We start from the raw sequence: 23,823 nt of genomic DNA, 5'->3' as shown, positions 1-23,823 counted from the left end.
GTGTCTCTAGTGTGTATATAACAAAACATGTAATCGTGTTAGAACACCTAACCCACAATTTTCTAACTTTTTTTTTTGGAACACACTAACATCTGGCTCCGATTTTCCATTGTATTTTTTTTTTTTTTTTTGCTTATTGCCACTGGTCCTCACATGATGACGCTATAGTGACGTAACCTTCAGCGAGCACCAATCAGTGTCTACAAAGGATTCGTCACATGCCTGCATCTGATTGCAACCAAAGGCAGGTTAAAACCTCAGGCAGTTGATCGCTGATGCTTTCGGAGTAATGGTGTCGTCGCTCTTAACTCATAATCGTCTCTTGATTTGTTTGCGATATCATAATTCTTACAATTATTTCACCATATTCAATAGTTTTTTGTAGCCTAATACAATCCATTAGTCGCACTTTTTTTGTTTCCAAATTTCTATACATATAATAATCTGATGTTCCATTTTGTGTTGTTTCGTAACCATTGTTTTACATTGTTAAAAATTAAGAATTGTTGTGGAAAAATACACAAATAGCGTAATTTATTAAGCGTTCTCGGTACTGACCTAATGTTATGTTGAGGAACTTGGCGACCAACCAGAAGAAACTTGGGGCCTTTTAACAGCAGCTGGAACCAGAACGAACCTGGAGCTACACAGCAGCTGGAACCAAGACGAACCTGGAACCACACAGCAGCTGGAAGCAAGACGAACCTGGAACTACACAGCAGCTGGAACCAGGACGAACCTGGAACTACATAGCAGCTGGAACCAGGACGAACCTGGAACTACACAGCAGCTGGAACCAGGACGAACCTGGAACTACACAGCAGCTGGAACCAGGACGAACCTGGAACTACACAGCAGCTGGAACTAAGAACATGAACTAAGAAGCAGTTTGAATTAAGAAGAACATGGAACTAAGAAGAACGTGGAACTAAGAAGAACATGAACTAAGACGCAGTTGGAACTAAGAACCTGGAACAGAGAAACACTTGGAATTAAGAATTACTTAAAACTAACGCGGACCTAGAACTAAGAAACACCCAGAACAAGTAGCTAGAATTTACGACTCTTTTAGAACTACCAGTAACTAATAATTTTAATTTCCTTCTATCCTAATTGATTAACAAATAGGAAAGAGTGTTGTATTATAGCGAGTTTCGTACACAAATCATATTACGCGTCAAGCGCCTCAGATGTTAGATTTAGTGGCACAAAACTTCTGAATTGTATCCGGTATGGCGCTGCCGTTACCCAATGTACCGCCCACACCAGCTACACAACCCACGCCCACTGTACCTCCCTCGCCTCTGACACTGTCAGAGTCCGAGGCACTGGCTTGTCTCCAGAAGAACATGGACATGATCTTCCTCATAGTTTTTGGGATCTTAATAACCCGTGAGTACCTTAATAAATGCTTGTATTTCTCTCTCTCACACACGCACAGTAGAGGCCAGCGAAGAGGCGGGGCCAGGAGCTATGTATCGACCCCTGCAACCACACCTAGGAGAGTACAACTAGGTGAGTACACACACACACACACACACACAGGGCCAGGAGCTGTGAATCGACCCCTGCAATCCACAACTAGGTGAGTACACACACAAAGACTGGCGTGGATAATCTGTTTCACCATCCACATTCCTGAAACCAAACAATAGAAGCTTTCACAAAATATGAAAAAAAAAAAAACACTGCCCTTGTTCAAACACCTGTCTCTGTGCTATGCTCAAAGACGCTCCAAATAAATCTCTAACAAATCATACTAGCAATAGAACACGTGTTGTCAAGTGTAAATATATATGTTCCTGGGATGAGCTTTTATATACTATTTTGCGGATCATACAGGTGGTGAAGTGAGCATTAGTACACACACGAAAAGATGAGCACTCAGTTATGTATACTCCTAATGTAAGGTAACAAATCTCCTCTACCTTATGTGTACTTTCAATGTAAACCCTACCTAGCATGAGGCTATACTGGGCCATGTTAGGTATCGTAGTCTTACAACCAACTATTCCCATGAAGAGTCAGTATGCAGTTAATGGGAAAAAATCATAACATGCCCACAATTTGTGAGCTTGTTATAAACTCCCACTGTGTATTTGTCCGACCTAATATAATCAAAGTATTCGCCTCAGTGACGTTACTCGACAATTGTAGTGTTCGGCTGAACCACAACAGAAGACATAATGGGTACAATAGAGAGAGAGGACGGGGAGGGGGGCACGAGGCTAAGAAAGAGTGAATCAGAATGGTGGCAAGTTAATGGACACGGCCATGGTCTGAGAATCAACCCATACAACCACAAATAAGTTAGTACACACCATATTCCTAACCAAAACATTCATGGATGATGTATGACATCATTCAATGTAACCAAAAAGAAAGTTTATAAAAGACGCAGCCTCACTGCACGTATTTCATTAACAACAAATCTTTCAGGTACAAGGTAATACTGTTTTTACTATACTAACTGGTCTGAAATGTGGTTATTATGGTGGTATGTTGACTCATTCGATGAGTGGCACTGCACATTAATTTCTACCCTCGGGGAAGAAGGAAGTTGTGAGACACTCTAGTAGGCCATCGGGGCAAAAATCCTACCTATATATAAAAAGATAATCCTACTACCCGTCTTCTCTCGGAACTACAACAAAGTGTTCACATATATGGGAAGAAATCAGCAAAGGGATCAAAGTGATGTTCAACAAAGGTCAGTGTTTCGTGTATTCCAGTAACAAAAAAATCTCAGTTGCAAAGTAATATTTTTTTTTTACAATACTGGTTGTATTAACTATTACTGGCAATGTGCTGTTCATTCTCACAATGAGTGGTACTGCTACATAAGTTCGCGTGCAATACATAAAAACATAAGGTGGAACACTGCTGCAAGCCTACTGGCCTATGTAGATAAATGGTTCAGAGAACCGACAAGTTGATAAATTAAGACACATGTACAACACTTTGGTATCTTAATTCAGGAAACGTTTCGCCACACAGTGACTTCACCAGTCCATACAAAGGAGAATGGTGAAGAGGAGGAGGAGTTTGAGGTAATAAGTCCCTCAGCCTAGAGTCGATGTGTTCAGTCCATCAATCTGCAAAAGAATACAGCTAGGCAGGTTGTCAAACCCAAACTCACTAACAAATATATATGCTCAACACATTTCCAATGCTACCCAAGGAATAAGCTTTGATAACTATTAACTCGTCCAACCCCTAGCACTTATGTATTCATCTAACCTATATTTGAAGCTATCCAAAGTTGTAGTTTCATTGACTACTAGGTAGACTATTCCGCTCATCGACTACTCTATTTCCTATATCCTTTATAAATATAAACTTATCAATTTGAACCATTATATCGATTCTTTTCTTTGACGGGATATCCTCAAAAGCCTTTATATCTCCTTTGTGTATGCCTATCTTCCAATTATACCTATACTATTTCTCTATTTCAGCTTTATGGAAAAACACAGATGCAGTATAATGTGATCCTTTACTGATCACATCATCTGCATTTGTTTATTTTTCCATCGGGTCGGTATTTTATAAATTTTATCTCCATTTTAGCGTTATAGTAAGCACTTGGGTACTGCTACCTTTGTTCCAGGTTTCTGGTAATCAGGAATCTAAAGTGCCTTTCGCATCCAGAGATGTCCTAATGCTTGGTAGTAAATACCTAGAAGTTAGTAAAGTGTTGTGAGCTGCATCCTGCGGGTGGACCTAAAATAGACTTCCAGTGGAAATAAGTCACATTGCTTGGTTTAGAAAGACACGTGAGCAAACACTAGGACATATTTATTGGAAAACGTATCGGTCGTGGAACCTTGAAGTAATCAAGGTCCCAGGACCGAAACGTGTCTTTCTAAACCAATTTGTTGGTATCTATTACCAAGGTTTTCTTGGGTTACCCTGGATTATTAATTCTCCAGGGTTACTAATCTAAAGTCTTTAACTTTCATTCTATTAATGAAATTTATTGAAAGGGTTTGCTGGTCGTGTAGAAGTTAAACACAAGTTTTCTCAGACGTTTCACTATTGGATAGCTTGATATTTTGCTTTGTATAGGCCAGTAGGCCTGTTGCAGTGTTCCTCCATTCTTATGTTCTCTCTCTTTAACCTTGTGGGCAATAGGTAGCCTCTCCAAATATCCATTATTATTATTATTATTAGTCATGAGAAAAGGCTACACGTGTCAAGGTCAACATACAACTGAATTGGAAGGGTAATCAGGTTTAATCGGAGGAAGGGAAGGGAAGCTGCAACTGACTGGATCAATACCCCTGAAGACTATTCTTAATATTTACCAGACGAGAATTTGCTTGCAAAGGTTATTCGGCTCATATAGTTCCCTGGTGATATGCCAGGCACTACTGTGACCTCTAGATCTTTCTCGATGAGTGAAATCTACAGCCTCTGTCTCCCAAGTCTTTACTCTGAGTCCGGTCTTGTCCCTTCCCCTGTCTTCATATACTTACATTCATGGTGTTTAAGTCAATCTTGCAGTTTTTCATGATTATATTTTTCTTCAGTAGTTTTACATCATTCGCGGACAAGGATACACATGATTCAATCCCATCTATAATGTCATTCACATACACCAGAAACAGAACTGGACCTAATACCGATCCCTGTGGGACCCCGCTAGTTACTCTTCCCAAATCTGACATCTCTTCCCTGAGGTACTCCTTGATGCACAGGAGTACGCTTTACTGATTCCTGGCATATTATACTGGGCGCTGTAGATGACTTTCTCGTCGCTCGGTCAGTCATGTTAAGCACCATTAGGTGTGGCCAGTAACTGGATGAATGCTCACGTGGACTCAGCCTTGGCTAGGAAGATTTACACATCATTCGAGGTTGCTCAACCACAGTAATGATGCCTGTCCTCACAGGTTATGTATTCACATCTTGTACTCCATTATCACTATTTCATTGTATAATTCCAGACACTTAGTGATCTGATGATCTCGAGGTGGTAATAATAATAATAATATTATTATTATAAAGGCATAATCTATGGATTATTAGGGAAGAGATAAACCAGTAAGGGGTTCTCAGCGTGTATATGCTGAGAGTTGACTTTAATCCATATTTTAGGTATTATTCTTGCCTAGTGACGAAAATATTACGTGCAGCCTTGACCCTAGTGTAGTCGATAGCCTTTAAGATAAGATTTTGCTCGGATTTTTAACCCTGGAGGGTTAGCCACCCAGGATAACCCAAGAAAGGCAGTGCGTTATCGAGGGAAATGTCCGTCTTATTTCCACTGGGGTCCTCAATCTTGTCCCCCAGGATGCGACCCACACCAGTCGACTAACACCCAGGTACCTACTTGTTAGGTGAACAAGACAACAGGTGTAAGGAAACGCATCGAGTGTTTCCACCCCACCGGGAATCGAACCCGAATCCTCAGCATGTGAAGCGAAAGCTTTTGCCACCAGACCACGGAGCCCTTTAACTTAACCCGTAAGGATAATACGACGCCCGGGGAATTAGGTGTCATCCACGTGGAGGGTAGTTCTAGTGTCTTGGATCAAAAGCCCTTCAGTAGCATAGGGGTAAACTCCGCTGTAGTAATGTCTCCTGGGATCACAGTGGCTGAGGAAGGTAACACGTATTCGGCAGTCTTTCTGTACTCATCCAAGCGTCCTGTTTTATCACCTATATTTTACTGTCCTTGAGGAAGACGTAAATAACGTGTGTGTATAATTAAGGGGAATACTCTTCCCTACTTTGTATTGTATCTGTGAAGGAAGAATGACACATGGATACCAAGGAAAGCCATAATTTGTAAAGTGTTACAGTGCATCACGTGAATTCTGTAGTCATCCCTTATTTTATTCCGTTTTCTTTGTCAATAATTATTTGATTTATATTTATTAACCTGTCCTGTATAGTCCTTGTGGCTTAGCGCTTCTTTCTGATTATAATAAATAATAATAATATTAACCTGTCAATTGTGGATAATGATTGGCTAGCCCCACCATGCACCCCATACCCATGCTGTGGGCAGTAGTTACCCTATACCCATGCTGTGGGCAGTAGTTACCCTATACCCATGCTGTGGTCAGTAGTTACCCTATACCCATGCTGTGGGCAGTAGTTACCCTATACCCATCATGTGGGCAGTAGTCACCCTATACCCATCATGTGGGCAGTAGTCACCCTATACCCATCATGTGGGCAGTAGTCACCCTATACCCATCATGTGGGCAGTTCTCTGTACATTTTCTAGGTCGGCAATTTCACCTGCCTTGAAAGGTGCTGTTAGTGTGCAGCAATATTCCAGCCTAGATAGAACAAGTGACCTGAAGAGTGTCATCATGGGCTTGGCCTCCCGAGAACCTTCAAAACTAGGGAGGCCAAGCCCATGATGACACTCTTCAGGTCACTTGTTCTATCCAGGCTGGAATATTGCTGCACACTAACAGCACCTTTCAAGGCAGGTGAAATTGCCGACCTAGAAAATGTACAGAGAACTTTCACGGCGCGCATAACGGAGATAAAACACCTCAATTATTGGGAGCGCTTGAGGTTCCTAAACCTGTATTCCCTGGAACGCAGGAGGGAGAGATACATGATTATATACACCTGGAAAATCCTAGAGGGACTAGTACCGAACTTGCACACGAAAATCACTCATTACGAAAGCAAAAGACTTGGCAGACGATGCACCATCCCCCCAATGAAAAGCAGGGGTGTCACTAGCACGTTAAGAGACCATACAATAAGTGTCAGGGGCCCGAGACTGTTCAACTGCCTCCCAGCACACATAAGGGGGATTACCAACAGACCCCTGGCAGTCTTCAAGCTGGCACTGGACAAGCACCTAAAGTCAGTTCCGGATCAGCCGGGCTGTGGCTCGTATGATGGTTTGCGTGCAGCCAGCAGCAACAGCCTGGTTGATCAGGCTCTGATCCACCAGGAGGCCTGGTCTCAGACCGGGCCGCGGGGGCGTTAACCCCCGGAACTCTCTCCAGGTAAACTCCAGGTATACCCATCATGTGGGCAGTAGTCACCCTATACCCATCCTGTGGGCAGTAGTCACCCTATACCCATCATGTGGGCAGTAGTCGCCCTATACCCATCATGTGGGCAGTAGTCACCCTATACCCATCATGTGGGCAGTAGTCACCCTATACCCATCCTGTGGGCAGTAGTCACCCTATACCCATCATGTGGGCAGTAGTTACCCTATACCTATCCTGTGGGCAGTATGTTGAGAATTTGGCCTTACCTGCTGTGTTTATTATACTATATATAATGAACACTTAGCTGATAAATGACAGCAAATCGTCTACACAGCCGCCCCTGCAGACGAGGTCTAGAAGCTGTCGAAACCATCACAACAGTGGGCTGTCAAGAGATACAATTTGTAGGTATAAATTACCCCTAGGGGGTGTTATGCCAGCATATTTCATTCGATGATGGCTGACGAAATACTTACTTGTTTGGACTCAAAAGTCCACACCTTACTGCCGATTATAGGTTGATTACAAACTCCTTGTGACTCAAGAATTGCGCAATCCCCCGATCTACAAGAAATTCGTAACATACCTTGCTCTTTGTAACGTGAGCTATGGTGTTCTCAACACCTTCGACAGATATCGGTGACTTGATAGAAGCTGAAGTGTCCTTGGATGTCCACGTCTTCCATTGTCTAGGAAACGCACACTGGTACACTATGTTCCACAAGATTTGTCTTTATTGTTCACAATGTATCACAAGAGAAGCTGATCACACCTCTCTTATGTTTATCGTGTTTTGCGAGACACTTTATTCACACTAACGCACAGATCAGTGTTCTTTGTTGGTTATCCTGGCGTCAGTGTCACTCGTAGTAGAGTCAAAGATAGTCTGCCCCAGACGCCACAGGGCTCCATCCCGTCACTGCCCCCAGCACAAAAAAAAAACGCTGACCTAGTACCTTGCATCCTTGTCACCTCCTCGATGAAGCAAAGCAAAATGTTTGTTTCTTGCTGTCTTAATCATAGACAACAATGTACACTAGTTTTACTATGGTAATAAAGTGGGAGCAGGATTTTCCTTAATTGTCCTGCTAAGTAAGAGATGTACTGTCTCTTATAAAAATACACGTTGCAACACCGCTGCAAGGAGCAGAGGTCATTTGACTACGTGGCATAGCATCTGTGATCAATTACTCACTCTAGCAGTAAACAAGACGCTCGCCCCTTCTGAGTGGCCCCTCAGGGCTGAAAGGGCTGTAGGGGGCTGAAGGGGGCTGATACCCCCCTCCTGGAGAAAATTTCTCCACACTGGGGGGCGGCGGAGGTTCGCTGCAGGTGAACTATTCATCACTTAACATTAATTTGATTTTCTCACTCGCCACCACTGCTGCTTGTCTTTTCTGAACAGCTTTAGTCTGTGTGGTTTCTGGAGAATCACTAATTTTGTTTTCAACACTGTGTAATTCTAATGGCACTAGTTTGTTTATTGTCCGCTTATTCACTACACCTTTGCTCAAAACATCAACTGTCCTGATGATTCCATTTGCATCAGGATATATGGTCACAATTTTTCCAAGTGGCCATTGGGACCTCGGACCATCATTGTCAATAATCACTATGTCACCAGGTCTTAAGGACTTATGATTTTCAGGAACACCAGCTCCATAGAAGTGTTCTCTCAATGAGGTGAGATAGTCTTCTTGCCAAATTTTCTCCCAACATTCAATCACTTTATTAAGGTGTTTGAATTTACGTCTGAGTTTCTCAGGTTCGAAATAAGTAGGATCCTTTATGATTTCTTTATCATTCATGGGAGGAACAGGTTCGAGCCTTCTGCCATGGAGTAAATGAGATGGACTTAACACTTCTAAATTGTCCAGATCATCGGTAACATAAGTTAGAGGTCTGTTGTTGACTCTATTTTCTATTTCAGTCACAACTGTACGGAATTCTTCTAAGTCTATTCTCTGACGATGAAGAGTCTTCCTTAAACAACGTTTTACAATGCCGATCATTCTTTCATAAAATCCGCCGTGCCATGGAGATTTAGGAGGAATGTATCTCCAACGACATCTGCGTTGATTCAGCATCTGTTGTACTTCTGGTTGATCAAAGATCTTGCTTATATAAGCAGCACCAGCAACAAAGTTCGTTGCATTGTCTGAAATCATCAGTCTGGGACATGCCCTTCTGGCTGCAAATCTTCTGAATAATTTGATAAAAGTTTCAGCAGACATGTCCGTGGCTACTTCTAGATGTACTGCTCTAGTTGTAGCACAAGTGAACAAACAGATGTACACCTTGATGGGAACTTTGTCAACTGTTTTGGTTAAAATTATTGGTCCAGTGTAATCTACACCTGTCACCTCAAATGGAGTGACATGACAAACTCTTTCAGAGGGATATGGAGGTGGACCTGGATACTGACATACTCGCATATCGTAGTGACGACAAGTAATACAGTCCTTTATTTGTTTTTTCACACTTTGTCGACCTTGAGGTATCCAGTAAGATTGTCGTATATGACAAAGTGTGTCAGCTACCCCACCATGTAACACGTTACTGTGGGCGTTTTGCACAGTTTTGTTAGCCAATGATTCTTGGGGATCAATATTGGATGTATGGCTTCTTTAGGTAGTGAAGAATTATGAATTCTTCCTCGACATCTTATAATCTTTTCTGAGTCGAGATAAAGTCCTAAAGAATTAATCATGACAGGTTTCTTTGGGGATTTATCTTGTGTTTCTAGAAATTTATGTTCTGTAGAGAAAACATCTTTCTGTATTAGTTTCACCCAGTATTTAATGGGTTCAAGACATTCATAATCAGGTTTAATTCCTTTAATGAATTTAAAGACAAGAGCTGTAACTCTTAAGATTTTACCCAAAGATGAGTAATTAGATCCATCAATGACTATTTCTGTTGTGTCTGCAGTATTTACACAACTTATTTCTGCTGTGTTCAAGCAGACTGTTTCTTCTGGCATAATGTGAGCTTTTTGCTGAGGCCAGTTATTTTCATCAGAGAGCCAGTTCGGTCCGTGGAGCCATAATTTATTATTCACAAATTTCTTGAGTGGGACACCACGTAACAACATGTCAGCTGGATTCTCTTGGGTAGAGACGTGAAGAAAGAGATAATCTCTCTGCATCTCTTTTATTTCTGCTACTCTGTTCTGTACATAGACCAACTTACTCTTATTATTTCTTAACCACTGCTTCATTATCACTCCAGATCACGGTTTTCTCAATAGTGAGATGATCAAGTACTTTGTTGAGATAGACAGCTAATTTTGTACCTACATAGAGTGCTGTCAGTTCCAATTGTGGTACTGTTCTGACCTTCAAGGGTGCTACCCTGGCCTTTGAAGTAATTAGTGTACTTCCTTCAGCATTACTCATGTAAGCTACAGCGCCATAACCTCTGGTTGACGCATCACAGAACACATGTAATGTGTAATTGTTTCCCTCTTGACCTATTTGTCTGGGAAATTTAATTTGATGAAGTTGCTTAAATTCCTTGGATATTTCATCCCATGCTTGACTCATTTCTAGAGGCAAGTTCTCATCCCATCCAATTTTGAGCTTCCATGCATCTTGCATAAGCATTTTACCCTTTATGGTAATTGGTGAGACGAGTCCTAGAGGATCAAAACATTGTGATACCTCTGACAGTAAACTACGTTTAGTGAGTGTACTGCATGATTTATTATTTATCCTTTTGAGACTCAAAGTATCTTCCTGTGTGTTCCAATTAAGTCCCAGCATATTGTTGCAATCAGGAATTTCAGTTTCAGGGAAATCTTCTTTGATAAGTTCCCTTAATTGCTTTGAATTTGTATTCCACATCCTTAGAGGCATATTTGCTTCTTTCATCTCCTTGTTAGCTTCTCTGTATAAGGATTTCAAATCCTCCTCTTTATATACAGTACCTTGAAGATTGTCCACATAGAAACTTTTCTTTAAGACTTCTTTGAAGGGACTTTCAGATTTCTTCAAATGTGTATTTAGAGTAGCTTCTAGTAAGAATGGAGAGGATGTTGCACCAAATAATACTGATTTGAAACGATAAGTTTTCACAGGACTTTGAGGATCATGTGGATTTTCAGGCCACAAGAATCGAGTATAATCTCTATCTATTTCCTGTAGTCCTACTCTTAAGAAAGCCTTGGAAATATCAGCCGTGTAGGCATATGGGTTTGTGCGAAATTTCATAAGCACGTCTCCCAGCTTCTCAGTTAGTGAGGGTCCGGTCATCAGACAGTCATTAAGACTTGCTACATCTTTATTTGCACGTGCGCTGCAATTATATACAACACGTAGTGGAGTGGTTTCAGAATCTTTTCTGACTCCATGGTGCGGGAGATAATGAGCGTTTGTCTTCAACTTATCTTCGACTATTTCCTCAATGAATTTATTGTCCAACTGTTCTTGTATGATATTATCATAGACAGTCAGTAGCTCTGGATTCTTCCCGAGCTCATGTATTTGTGCTTTCATCTGTCCGAAAGCCATGCGATAATTGCTAGGCAGATGTGGTGGATTTAATTTCCATGGTAACCTAACCCAATACTGTCCATCTTTATATTTGACAGTGTCCAAATATTGGTTATAAGTCTGAGACTCTTGTGGGCTTGGTTTATTTACATCAATACCTATCGCATCTAAATCCCACAACTTATCAATTGGTTCATTCATTTCTTCCAGTAATGATAATTTTTGCTGTGGTACATGATCAGCGGTTATTCTCGTAACTAGTACATTTTCCACTGAATCAATATCAGCTTCTTTCCCACTTTGAGAGGGAATAGGACCACATATCATGTGGCCTCCTGCTGTTTTCAGCAAGTGAACATCATGTTTACTTACTATATTTTGCACAAAACAGTGATAATAATCACTTCCAATGATTAAATCAATTGGACTAATTGTGTCCGTCTGTATGTCCGGACAGGCTAACTTGACCTTAGCTGCTTTCAGTGCTGCAACTGTTTCTTTTAATCCCTGGATCTGCACAGACTTACGCAAATCATCTACTACCACAGCTTCTACTGTCTTTTTCCTGTTTCCTAGACCAACAGTGATTTTGGCTAGGTCATATGTCTGTTTACCAGAATTGTGGAAAAACCCAGCTATATCTAACTGTATTTTGGCATAGGGTTGTTTATTCAGTTTCTGCAACACTGTTCTTCTTATGAAGGACCTTTGTGAGCCTTGATCAAATAGTGTTAGCACATTGGTTTTGTGTAATTTATTAGATAACTCAACTCGAGCTATCGGGAGAGCAGTTGCTTTAAACTTATCTCTCACATTTAATGCTGTTGCTTGTTGACTTCCTGATTCTGTGGAAGTCTGCTGCTGTTCAGCAAAAGTATTTGGGCATAATGCTGTATGATGCATACCCTTGCATTTAAAACACTTCTTCAGTGAGCATTTTCCTCCCTTGTGTTCACCTAAACACTTGATGCATCTTTTCAGCTGATGAACACGTTGTTTACGTGCCTCCATTGATGTGTATTGATTACAATACTGTGCCCAATGTGTTCCATCACAAAGTACACATTTTGGAGTACGTTTATGTATGACAGTCTGTTTACTGTCTATTGTATTCACAGCTTGATAAATGCCTATATGGGATTTCCCATTATGTGGTTTAGTGGGAGTAGTTATACTCTTTTTATACTGAGTTGAAGGTTTATTATCCACGGGATTCGTGGATTTTTCATATTGTCTCGTTGCTTGCATGCATGAAACTATTGTTTGTAAACCATTGCTAATTTCCTCACAAGTGAAATAGCGTTTATTGAACATAATATTTAATCGTTCAATAGTTTGTGGTGACAACTTATCTTGTACAATACCACTGATAAACCAATCACATTGTCTTAGGTCATATTTAGCATCTAGAGATCTGAGACTATTGTCTAATGTAATTCTAAATGCCTGTAAGTCTGAAAAACAATGTTTGGGTGGCTTCAAGCTTGATATTAAGACTGCATGTCTAACTCTGGCCTTGTCAGCATCGAAGTAATTGTCTGCTAAGACACGTAAGGCTATTTGATAATTACCTTTAACCACCGGAAATGACTTAATCAGTTCATAGGGTTCTCCCTTCACAAGACATTTAAGGTAATTGAACTTAGCAATCTCATCTATGTCAGTTCGTGAATTTACTATGGATTGAAAACCACTAATGAATTCTTCATAATTATGACCTTGGAAAATAGGTAATGACAATGTAGGTAAGCTTGGTAATGGGACACTTGTTGTTGTTACAGGTGTAACAGGTGTTTGATCACTAGTTACAGTAGGTCTCTGTGACAGAGTTTTACGGCAGATAGCCTGTACTCCTGTCCACCTTAATTGTTGATCACTAAAAGTATCCAAAACATTTTTAATTTCATCCTCAGATGGATCTGATTCAAGAAATTTATTTTCATAATGTGTATAGTCTGAATTAATTATTTCCAGACGTTGTGTAAATAATTCAAACTTGACCTCAAGATCATCAAAATCTATGTTTGTATCTTGAGTTAATCCTAGACAGACTGAAATTAGATTTTCTAATTGTGTAATCTTAGTCTGTAAAGACTGAAACTGAGTTTTCAAACAAGCCATTTTAATGGTATACTGAAAATTCTAGCACCACACTTAGAGTGTTTATAAAACACTGTACTGCTATAAACAGCTGAGTTTTTGTTATGCTTAAGTCAGCAATAATCGAGTCAGACACTACTGACCCACTAAGCTTAACCTCAGGGTCAATGACCATGAAGGGTACAGGGTACATGTGTCTGGTGTTTATGGCTTAGAGTTTGCGGTGTCAGCCTGCCCATGATGATTAATCGTAAATAACGTTATACACTTCATTCACTATACACTATGTCACTGTATAACTGTAAATCACACGTGAATATTACTTACACATATATAAATTTCACTGTTAATATATTTGAAAGCTTACACTTTATATATAAGTTCCTTTAATATAACAGGTAGATCTATAAGAAACAAACTTTAACACAATCTTGTCTCTTAATTTCTGTCTATAAACATTATAAACACTATGTGTATATATACACTCAGACAAACAACATCACTTGGTGGTGTTGTATTAATCAGCGATTTCTCCAGATTGGAGCAGTTGATGGAGGGTGCAGGATACCATCCCCCGTCTTCTTGTTGGGTGAGTCACCCAGCTCCCGTTTTCGTTGGGTGAACGCTGGGTGAGCGCCCGTTTTCTTTTGGCTGCCCATTCTCTGTGATTGAGTCTGGAGGGACTCATTTATACTGATTTATATTGTAAAACACTAGTTTTACAGCTTTTTTCGAAGGACCTTGGCTCATAGGTTATTTGTACACTGTAGTACAACATATTTGGACCACAGTGTGGTCTTTATCCGGTTCGAGCACGACCAAAACTCTGTTGAGAATTTGGCCTTACCTGCTGTGTTTATTATACTATATATAATGAACACTTAGCTGATAAATGACAGCAAATCGTCTACACAGCCGCCCCTGCAGACGAGGTCTAGAAGCTGTCGAAACCATCACAACAGTGGGCTGTCAAGAGATACAATTTGTAAGTATAAATTACCCCTAGGGGGTGTTATGCCAGCATATTTCATTCGATGATGGCTGACGAAATACTTACTTGTTTGGACTCAAAAGTCCACACCTTACTGCCGATTATAGGTTGATTACAAACTCCTTGTGACTCAAGAATTGCGCAATCCCCCGATCTACAAGAAATTCGTAACATACCTTGCTCTTTGTAACGTGAGCTATGGTGTTCTCAACACCTTCGACAGATATCGGTGACTTGATAGAAGCTGAAGTGTCCTTGGATGTCCACGTCTTCCATTGTCTAGGAAACGCACACTGGTACACTATGTTCCACAAGATTTGTCTTTATTTTTCACAATGTATCACAAGAGAAGCTGATCACACCTCTCTTATGTTTATCGTGTTTTGCGAGACACTTTATTCACACTAACGCACAGATCAGTGTTCTTTGTTGGTTATCCTGTAGTAGAGTCAAAGATAGTCTGCCCCAGACGCCACAGGGCTCCATCCCGTCACTGCCCCCAGCACAAAAAAAAAACGATGACCTAGTACCTTGCATCCTTGTCACCTCCTCGATGAAGCAAAGCAGAATGTTTGTTTCTTGCTGTCTTAATCATAGACAACAATGTACACTAGTTTTACTATGGTAATAAAGTGGGAGCAGGATTTTCCTTAATTGTCCTGCTAAGTAAGAGATGTACTGTCTCTTATAAAAATACACGTTGCAACACCGCTGCAAGGAGCAGAGGTCATTTGACTACGTGGCATAGCATCTGTGATCAATTACTCACTCTAGCAGTAAACAAGACGCTCGCCCCTTCTGAGTGGCCCCTCAGGGCTGAAAGGGCTGTAGGGGGCTGATACCCCCCTCCTGGAGAAAATTTCTCCACACAGTAGTCACCCTATACCCATCATGTGGACAGTAGTTACCCTATACCCATCCTGTGGGCAGTAGTCACCCTATACCCATCATGTGGGCAGTAGTCACCGTATACCCATCATGTGGGCAGTAGTCACCCTATACCCATCATGTGGGCAGTAGTCACCCTATACCCATCATGTGGGCAGTAGTTACCCTATACCCATCCTGTGGGCAGTAGTCACCCTATACCCATCATGTGGGCAGTAGTTACCCTATACCCATCCTGTGGGCAGTAGTCACCCTATACCCATCATGTGGGCAGTAGTCACCCTATACCCATCATGTGGGCAGTAGTCACCCTATACCCATCATGTGGGCAGTAGTCACCCTATACTCATCCCGTGGGCAGTAGTCACCCTATACCCATCATGTGGGCAGTAGTCACCCTATACCCATCATGTGGGCAGTAGTCACCCTATACCCATCACGTGGGCAGTAGTCACCCTATACCCATCATGTGGGCATTAGTCACCCTATACCCATGTGGGCAGTAGTCACCCTATACCCATCCCATGGGCAGTAGTCACCCTATACCCATCATGTGGGCAGTAGTCACCCTATACCCATCCCATGGGCAGTAGTAACCCTATACCCTCTACGGGCAAGATCACAGCGATAACTTGCATCTGTTAGTTTATCCTTATTCCTGATTGATGAGTCTTGTGTTCATTATTTACGATTTAGATATATACTCTTATTTCATCTGTATTAGAAATAGTACTTTACGGTGTTATGTATTTATAATTTGATGTATTCTCTGTATTATCTAATCTGCGTTAAAAATATTAGTTTCGTTTATGCTGGTTACCTTTTTCAGGATATCTCCATTAACATCATTAAACACACAGCATCGCAGTTGTCAAGATATTTAACAAAATATATTCTTGCAAATAAACCGTGGAACGGGTGGAGGTTTGAACTCATGGCGAGCAAGTTGCATTATTACAATTTCGTGAGTCGTGCACATTTATATTTGCTTCCTCGTGTTTCAGTGCTGCAGTGTGGCTTCGCGTTCTTGGAGGCAGGAGCTGTCAGGTCCAAAAACACCACCAACATTCTCATCAAGAATATGCTCGATATCCGTAAGCCATCCACCATAGCTACATTAGTATTCTTAAGGGGAAGCACTAAGCCTGTAGGGGTCATACAAGAGAGGGTAACTAATTCCGTGGATACATTCACGTTAAAGGTAATGCATTAGTTTGCACTTATCTTAGCCATGCTGATCAGTTGTTTCCTTTCTTTCTCGGGTAATATATCCAGTTTGGCATTGTTCAAATAATGAATGAAAAAATCTGATACTGTAGGTTCACTATTATAGCTACTGCATGCCTGTATTATTCATCTGTTTAACGCAAACATTATAGAAAATTAAAACAACTATGGATATAAATTGAATCAAGTGAACCGTAATGAAGTGTACTTAACTTCTCATTGACAATAACTTAGTCCCGGTGATGGCGCCCGGCTACCAGGAGTAACTGGTGAACTGCGGTACTGGTAAGAGTTTCTCACTGCCTCCCGGTACCATTCTTATTGTCAGTACAGCCTCCTCCATGTTATTGTACAGTCTGAATTGCAGATTTGCAAATTAATGACTCACTATGATTTAAACTAACCCCTCTGCCCATTTTATTTTCACTTAAGGGTTATTCAAATCAAGGAATTGTGAGACAGACACTACACAGCTCTAATGACCTGGTTGTCCCTCTGTCCACAGTACTCGGAGGTCTTGCCTACTGGCTGGTGGGCTTCCCACTGGCGTTCGGTGAAGGGAACAGTTTCTGTGGCACTGTATACTGGGCCTCCTACGGCCTGGACGACAACATGATGGCCTTCTGGTTCTTCCAGTTCGTTTTCGCCGCCACGGCCGCCACCATCGTCTCCGGCTCCATGGCAGAGAGGTGCTCTTTCAACGCTTACTTTATCTACTCTGTTGCTCTCACAGGTAAGTGCTCTCTCTCTCTCTCCATCTCTCGTTATGCAACCAATTGATTGAGGTCACATGACAATTTCCACACCTGTAACTTGCATATTGTAAGTGTTATCAGAGTTCCGTGTATCTATATCTGAATCTTAAATATTTCAGTTTCTTGGAGTGGGGAGGATGGAGAGATGGAGAGGGTAAGATGAGGATGGAGGAGGGTAAGATATGGAGGGTGCAGGGTAGGGTGCGGATGGAGGAGGATAAGAGAGGGTGAGATGTAGGGAAAGGGCAAAACAATAGGATAGGGCGGGGAATAAAGGTAGAATGTAGTGAAAGTAAAGGAGCTTGTTGTAGGTTAAGGGAGGCAGGGTATGATGTAGGGAAAGGGATGGAAGGCAGAATATAGGGAGGGAGCAAGGGAGAATAATATCCAGGGAGAGGAAGGTGGAAGACATGCAGGATGCACGCACCAGGAAAGATGCCGCCATTATCATTATCAAATCCACTCACCTTACGGAGAGAATAAAATAAGCATTTCCATGATCGTGCAAGCATCAGACTGGAGATAACACATGAGGAAGCATTCTACGTGTGCCTTAGCCACTCAGGCAATCCAAGTCCTTAGCACGCACACGTTTAACTTTCTCTTTACTATTTCACGGTATATATACACCTAGATGTGTATGATTCTCAGAGTATATATGATCAAGGTTTACTTAATCCCTACTTTAGAGATTAAAATAATCTTTTCTGGTGGTGATCATGAATAGCTTGAATAATTTTCGTGTTGTCGATAGTCATTACATCCATTAACTAATTATGATTATTATTTTGGAGATGCGTTAAATCCGTTGGGATCATATAGTGCCTGGGAAATGTGAGAATCAGATTCGATCCATGAAGAGAACAGGTCCAATTCCTCAGTCGTGAGCCCCTCTCACTAGCAGTAAGAAACCCTTTGATATACCTTTGATGAGTTTCGAGAGTTTTTCTGCTCCCGGAGACCGGCCATGGGCTAGGCTCATCTGGTGTTTGCCCGATCAACCAGGCTGTTGCTGCTGGTGGCCCGCAGCCTCCCCAAACCTTTGAAAAATGCTACAAGTAATCGTTAAGTTGGTTTGTTGTGTTTAACAAACGTTAAGTTTGTTCGTTGTTTAATGAAGATTTGTTTGCAGGGTTGGTGTACCCGGTGGTGTCACACTGGGCATGGTCTGAACGTGGTTGGCTCTACCATCTACCCTACCAGGACTTTGCTGGCTCTGGTGTGGTTCACCTGACTGGGGGCGTGGCAGCGCTGGTAGGAGCTGTAACTCTTGGACCCAGACTTGGTCGCTTCGACACCAGCGCCTCGGAGATACGTGGACACTCTCTGCCGGTTTGTACTTAAGCTTCACTGTTACAAGATTATTATTATTATAATCAAAAAGAAGCGCTAAGCCACAAGGGCTATACAGCACTGTTACAAGAACAGGAACACTGCAGTAGGCATACTGGCCCATGCTAAGCAGGTTCAGTGGACACCCACTCATGTACCCGTCCACCTATAGATTATTTAAAACTATCCAAAATTGTCTCCTCAATGACGCTATTTGGAAGTCTGTTCCACTCATCAATAACTTGACGCATCGTGTAAAGATAAAAGCTCACTTAATGTCCCACAGAATGAACTTTAAACTCATAAAAAATTGATTCCTTTAAAAGTATGAAATCTATTTTTTTCTTAAATGAAAATTAAGATTATATTCTAAACCCGCGAGGGTCATATAAAGTAATCAGCAAATAACTCGGTAAATCTTTATCATTCCCAAATATTGCACTCACTACACAAATTTATAGGTACGGTGACAATGTTGTGTTTAGCCTAGTTCTTTATATACCGTAATAGAGGCATTATTGTATATATGAGTGGTGTTTGTGTGTATACAAGTGAAAAATTAGAATCTTTCATGGAAGAAGTATATATAAAAACGACTTTTATGAAGTTATCTTAGGATATCTACAAGAGTAGCTACGATACCTTCACAGTGATAGCTAGAATATCTCCACAATGATGGTAAAGACACGTTGCAGAACTTTTCATTGGGAAAAAAGCTCTATATAACATCATAATTACCTGATAAAGCTCTACATAGAGTGAAACGTTTTCCCAACAAAAGCTTGTAGTGCGTCTTTTCTTGACTACTGTCGGCAGTGCAATATTTTGCTGCAATAATGATTTTTGTCGTTGCAGCTGTCAGCTCTGGGAGGCTTCATCCTGCTCTTCGGGTTCTTGGCATTCAACGGAGGCTCCCAGGCTTCCATCAGTCAGGAAGGAGATGGCGCAGCCGTGGCCCGGGCTGTGGTCAACACTGTGCTCTCTGGGTGTTCTGGAGGCGTCGCTGTGTTGCTCATCTACCGCTCTAGCCTCTGTGGCTCACCCTCAACCTGGTCCTTCCTCATGACTCTTAATGGCTCCCTCACTGGCATGGTTGGTCCCAACATCATAGTTGACTTGTATACATATATCAGCCTAGCATAAACTTGATATTGTCAGTAATGTGTTAACTGTTTAGGCTGTATGATAGTATTGTTAGTCCTAAAATGTGAATTTCTCTAGTTTTCATCCACTTGCTTCATTTAAACCGATTTTAGTTTTTAGAGACCTTACTCGGATTATTAACTCCGGAGGGTTAATTAATAACCCAAGAAAGTCAGGGTGTATGGCTTTCGTTTCATCCACCCAGGATGTAGACCACAATATCAGACCAAAATATTCATATTGGTTTGCTAGGACGGGTCCTGGCCCGGGTTTTTACCGTGTGATGACCCGGCAGTGGCTCCCGAAGAAGTGTCGGAGTGTGTACACGTGATGTACCGTTTACAGCCTTATGGCACGGGCACGATGAGCATTCTTGTCAAGTGTAGTACCGTTTACAGCCCTATGGAAGGGGCAGCCCTATGACAAGGGCGCGGTGAGTCTTTCAGCTCCATTTGAGCCATTCAGGCCGCAGCCCGAGTGCTGTAACGACTCGGGAGAATCTCGGGAGGTGTGTAGATATGATCAGACTAATTTCTAGGTAACTATTTATCACTAACTGAACAAAAGCAGCAAGTGTTGCTAGGAGACTTCATCATCAAACGTCTCCTGGAAGATGTGAGCAGAATGCTCGTGTTACTAAACTATTAGCTTTGAAAAAAACATTATTACCGGTATGTTCTTTATCACTGTGACCATGTTTCAACTTTTACATCTAATTTTATGTATTCAGAGCGCTTCATTGTATTCCTGCGTGGTTAATGCTGCGTTCCTTTCACAGGTATCCATCTGTGCTGGGTGCAACGTGGTGCGTCCCTGGGGAGCCGTAGTCATCGGCTTAGTGGCTGGAGCAGTGTTCCTGGGTATCCACTTCCTTCTTCCCAAGCTGAGAGGTGCGTCTCATGCTTCTTGATCAGTACAGGTGGTTGTCTACATGTATGTAGGAAGCCAGTTTTCTGAGTTGCGTCTCGCGTTTGCAGAAGTAGAGGCAGTCAGACTGTAGTTAGGTCTCGGAAATTGATTCGATGTGAACTGCAAGGTCTGTTAACTTAGGCACACAGTAGTATAATAACTTCAAGATCAAATCACTGATATGTACATGTAATTTAAACTAATAAAAGTTTTGTTTATAAGTGCGTTTAAAGTACTTAACCAGTGTGGCTTACTCAGCACACGGAGCGGTGAAGGCTCTATCCATCACTCCTAGTGGTGTATATATTGGAGGACTTTATTTTATCTCTGTAAGCTGCATCTCTTTCTTCCAGTTGACGACCCGCTGGATGCTGTGGCTGTACACATGGGAGGAGGTTTGTGGGGTCTGGTTGCTGTGGCCATCTTTCAGAGTGATGGTCTTATATACGGTGGCAGTGGAGAAGTGCTAGCCTGGAACATAGTGGGAGCACTGGCAATCTTGGGCTGGAGTGGTGGGCTGTGTCTCATTTTGTTTGGTTCTCTCAGACAACTGGACATGTTGAGGGTACCACCAGAACTGGAAACACGAGGTAAGACACGGGAATAATGTCGTATGTTTGAAGTTTATTTATTATACAAACTTAGGGCAATTCTAAATCTAGGATATATATATATATATATATATATATATATATATATATATATATATATATATATATATATATATATATATATATATATATATAATATATATATATATATGGTAGTAGGTTGGTAGACAGCAACCACCCAGGGAGGTACTACCGTCCTGCCAAGTAAGTGTAAAACGAAAGCCTGTAATTGTTTTACATGATGGTAGGATTGCTGGTGTCCTTTTTTCTGTCTCATAAACATGCAAGATTTCAGGTACGTCTTGCTACTTCTACTTACACTTAGGTCACACTACACATACATGTACAAGCATATATATATATATATATATATATATTTATATATATATATATATATATATATATATATATATACATTATACACCCCTCTGGGTTTTCTTCTATTTTCTTTCTAGTTCTTGTTCTTGTTTATTTCCTCTTATCTCCATGGGGAAGTGGAACAGAATTCTTCCTCCGTAAGTCATGCGTGTTGTAAGAGGCGACTAAAATGCCGGGAGCAAGGGGCTAGTACCCCCTTCTCCCGTATAAATTACTAAATTGAAAAAGAGAAACTTGTTTTTCTTTTTGGGCCACCATGCCTTGGTGGGATACGGCCGGTTTGTTGAATATATATATGTATATATTATATATATATATATATATATATATATATATATATATATATATATATATATATATATCATGGGGAAGCGGAAAATAATTCTTCCTCCTCAAGTCATGCGTGTCGTAGAGGTGACTTAAAATGCCGGAAGCAAAGGGCTAGTGACCCCTTCTCCTATTTAAATTACTAAATTTAAAAAGAAAAACTTTCATTTTTCTTTTTAGGCCACCCTGCCTCGGTGGGATACGGCCGGTTTATTGATAAAATATATATTTTTCTTGTAACTTTTGAAATGGCTTATAAGTCTATTTTCATATGTTTGTCTGTTACACATCGTACCTATTTCAAACATTTAGGTTATAGTGTTGTAGGCATGCTATTTGAACTAATTCTTCAAAACTGTCAGAGGCTTTACTAAGACTGTAAAGTCCCCTATAATGTTAATTATGAGAATACTTTACAACATTTTCATGAAGTCTGTTTTATATAATCAAGCGTTGTGTGTGTACAACAGGGCTGGACATCTTGAAGCATGGGGAAGCAGCCTACCCAGCTGAAGCTTGGCTAGAAGATCAGTACAAAGTCCCCAACAAGGCTGAGGAACACCTCAACGCCAATATATGTAAGCTGCACAGTTTTCCATCTTCCTGTCCGTATTCAACGTCTCTTATCGTTTATTGCATGTTTACATTTTTTACATTTTGTAAATCATTAACTACGTCTTACCTTATTGTTCTCTGTATTCTGTACCTCTCCTCTATGGGGAGCGATAAACCGGTAAGTGTTATACGCCTAATAAATGAATAACGGATTGCAATTAAACTCGACTGAAGGGGAAGGTAGGTTAAATTCCTTGGATCAAAAGCCCTTCACAGGCATCAAAGGGAGTTTTCTTCACAGTAATATTTTTATTTGTGAGCCTGTGTCATAACTCATTGTAATATATAAAGGCTAACGTGTGCTTTACCCGTATAACTAATGTTCGGTATTTGATGACTTTGTTCAGTATATTTAAACAAGACATCTATCCACGACTGTACAGATCTTCCGCCCAACATGCCTGCGCCAAGACAACCTAGACGGAGTAAGTTCCAGTACGCAGCTACATGTTCGGGACATGGGGCATGCTGGACACTTTCTGACCCTAGGCAACCACGCCTAGCACTTCCCTCGCCCTCCTACCACTTCTCAGCCAGTCCCAAAATGAATGAAGTGTACCCTGGTGACGATGACCCGGCAACCCGTCTACGACACCATTACTGGCAAGACACCAGGGGACACCAAGGAATATGATTATAAACATAGCGAAGTGCTGAACCTGTAGGCGGTTGTGTAGTGCCTAGGAAATAAGAAATAATCAAGGTTTATCCATGGAAGAGAAGGGTAACTTCAAAATTTCATGGACGAAGAGCCCTTCGCCAGTAGAAAGGCCCCTTCCCTCCTTCCTCCTGAAGGGAACGTATGATAAAGCCTCAACCTTCGTGTCTCTCAGCGTGTCTGCTTTTTAGTTATTAAAAGATAAAAACCACATTAGAACAAAAAACTGGAACTTATCAGAATCCTACTGACGCACGCTAGGCTAGTCTTACTGACACCTGACTACTACCAGTTAGGTTTCTGATTTAACTTATTTTTAAACCATTAAAAAGTATTTGTTAGTTACAATACGTGACAGTTTGTTCTTCCTATCTATAGCTACAGCTAAACAAATGCATTTCTATATACTTTCTAAATCTGAA

The 23,823-nt window shown here is 41.1% G+C and overlaps 1 protein-coding gene across 1 annotated transcript; it reads left to right on the top strand.

Moving 5' to 3' along the window:
• The first annotated feature begins 296 nt into the window (after positions 1–296).
• Positions 297–23,823, top strand: LOC128686867 (putative ammonium transporter 1). The gene is made up of 9 exons (XM_053774047.2): positions 297–1,392; positions 16,451–16,540; positions 17,179–17,406; positions 18,561–18,760; positions 19,616–19,852; positions 20,682–20,793; positions 21,166–21,402; positions 22,599–22,706; positions 23,127–23,823. Exons 1-9 carry the CDS (start codon positions 1,233–1,235, stop codon positions 23,375–23,377), a joined length of 1,623 nt encoding a protein of 540 aa, XP_053630022.2. The 5' UTR covers positions 297–1,232; the 3' UTR covers positions 23,378–23,823.

The sequence above is a fragment of the Cherax quadricarinatus genome, chromosome 7, assembly GCF_038502225.1.
Source record: "Cherax quadricarinatus isolate ZL_2023a chromosome 7, ASM3850222v1, whole genome shotgun sequence".
Classification (NCBI taxonomy): Eukaryota; Metazoa; Arthropoda; class Malacostraca; order Decapoda; family Parastacidae; genus Cherax; species Cherax quadricarinatus.
This window is presented reverse-complemented; position numbering and strand designations above follow the sequence as displayed.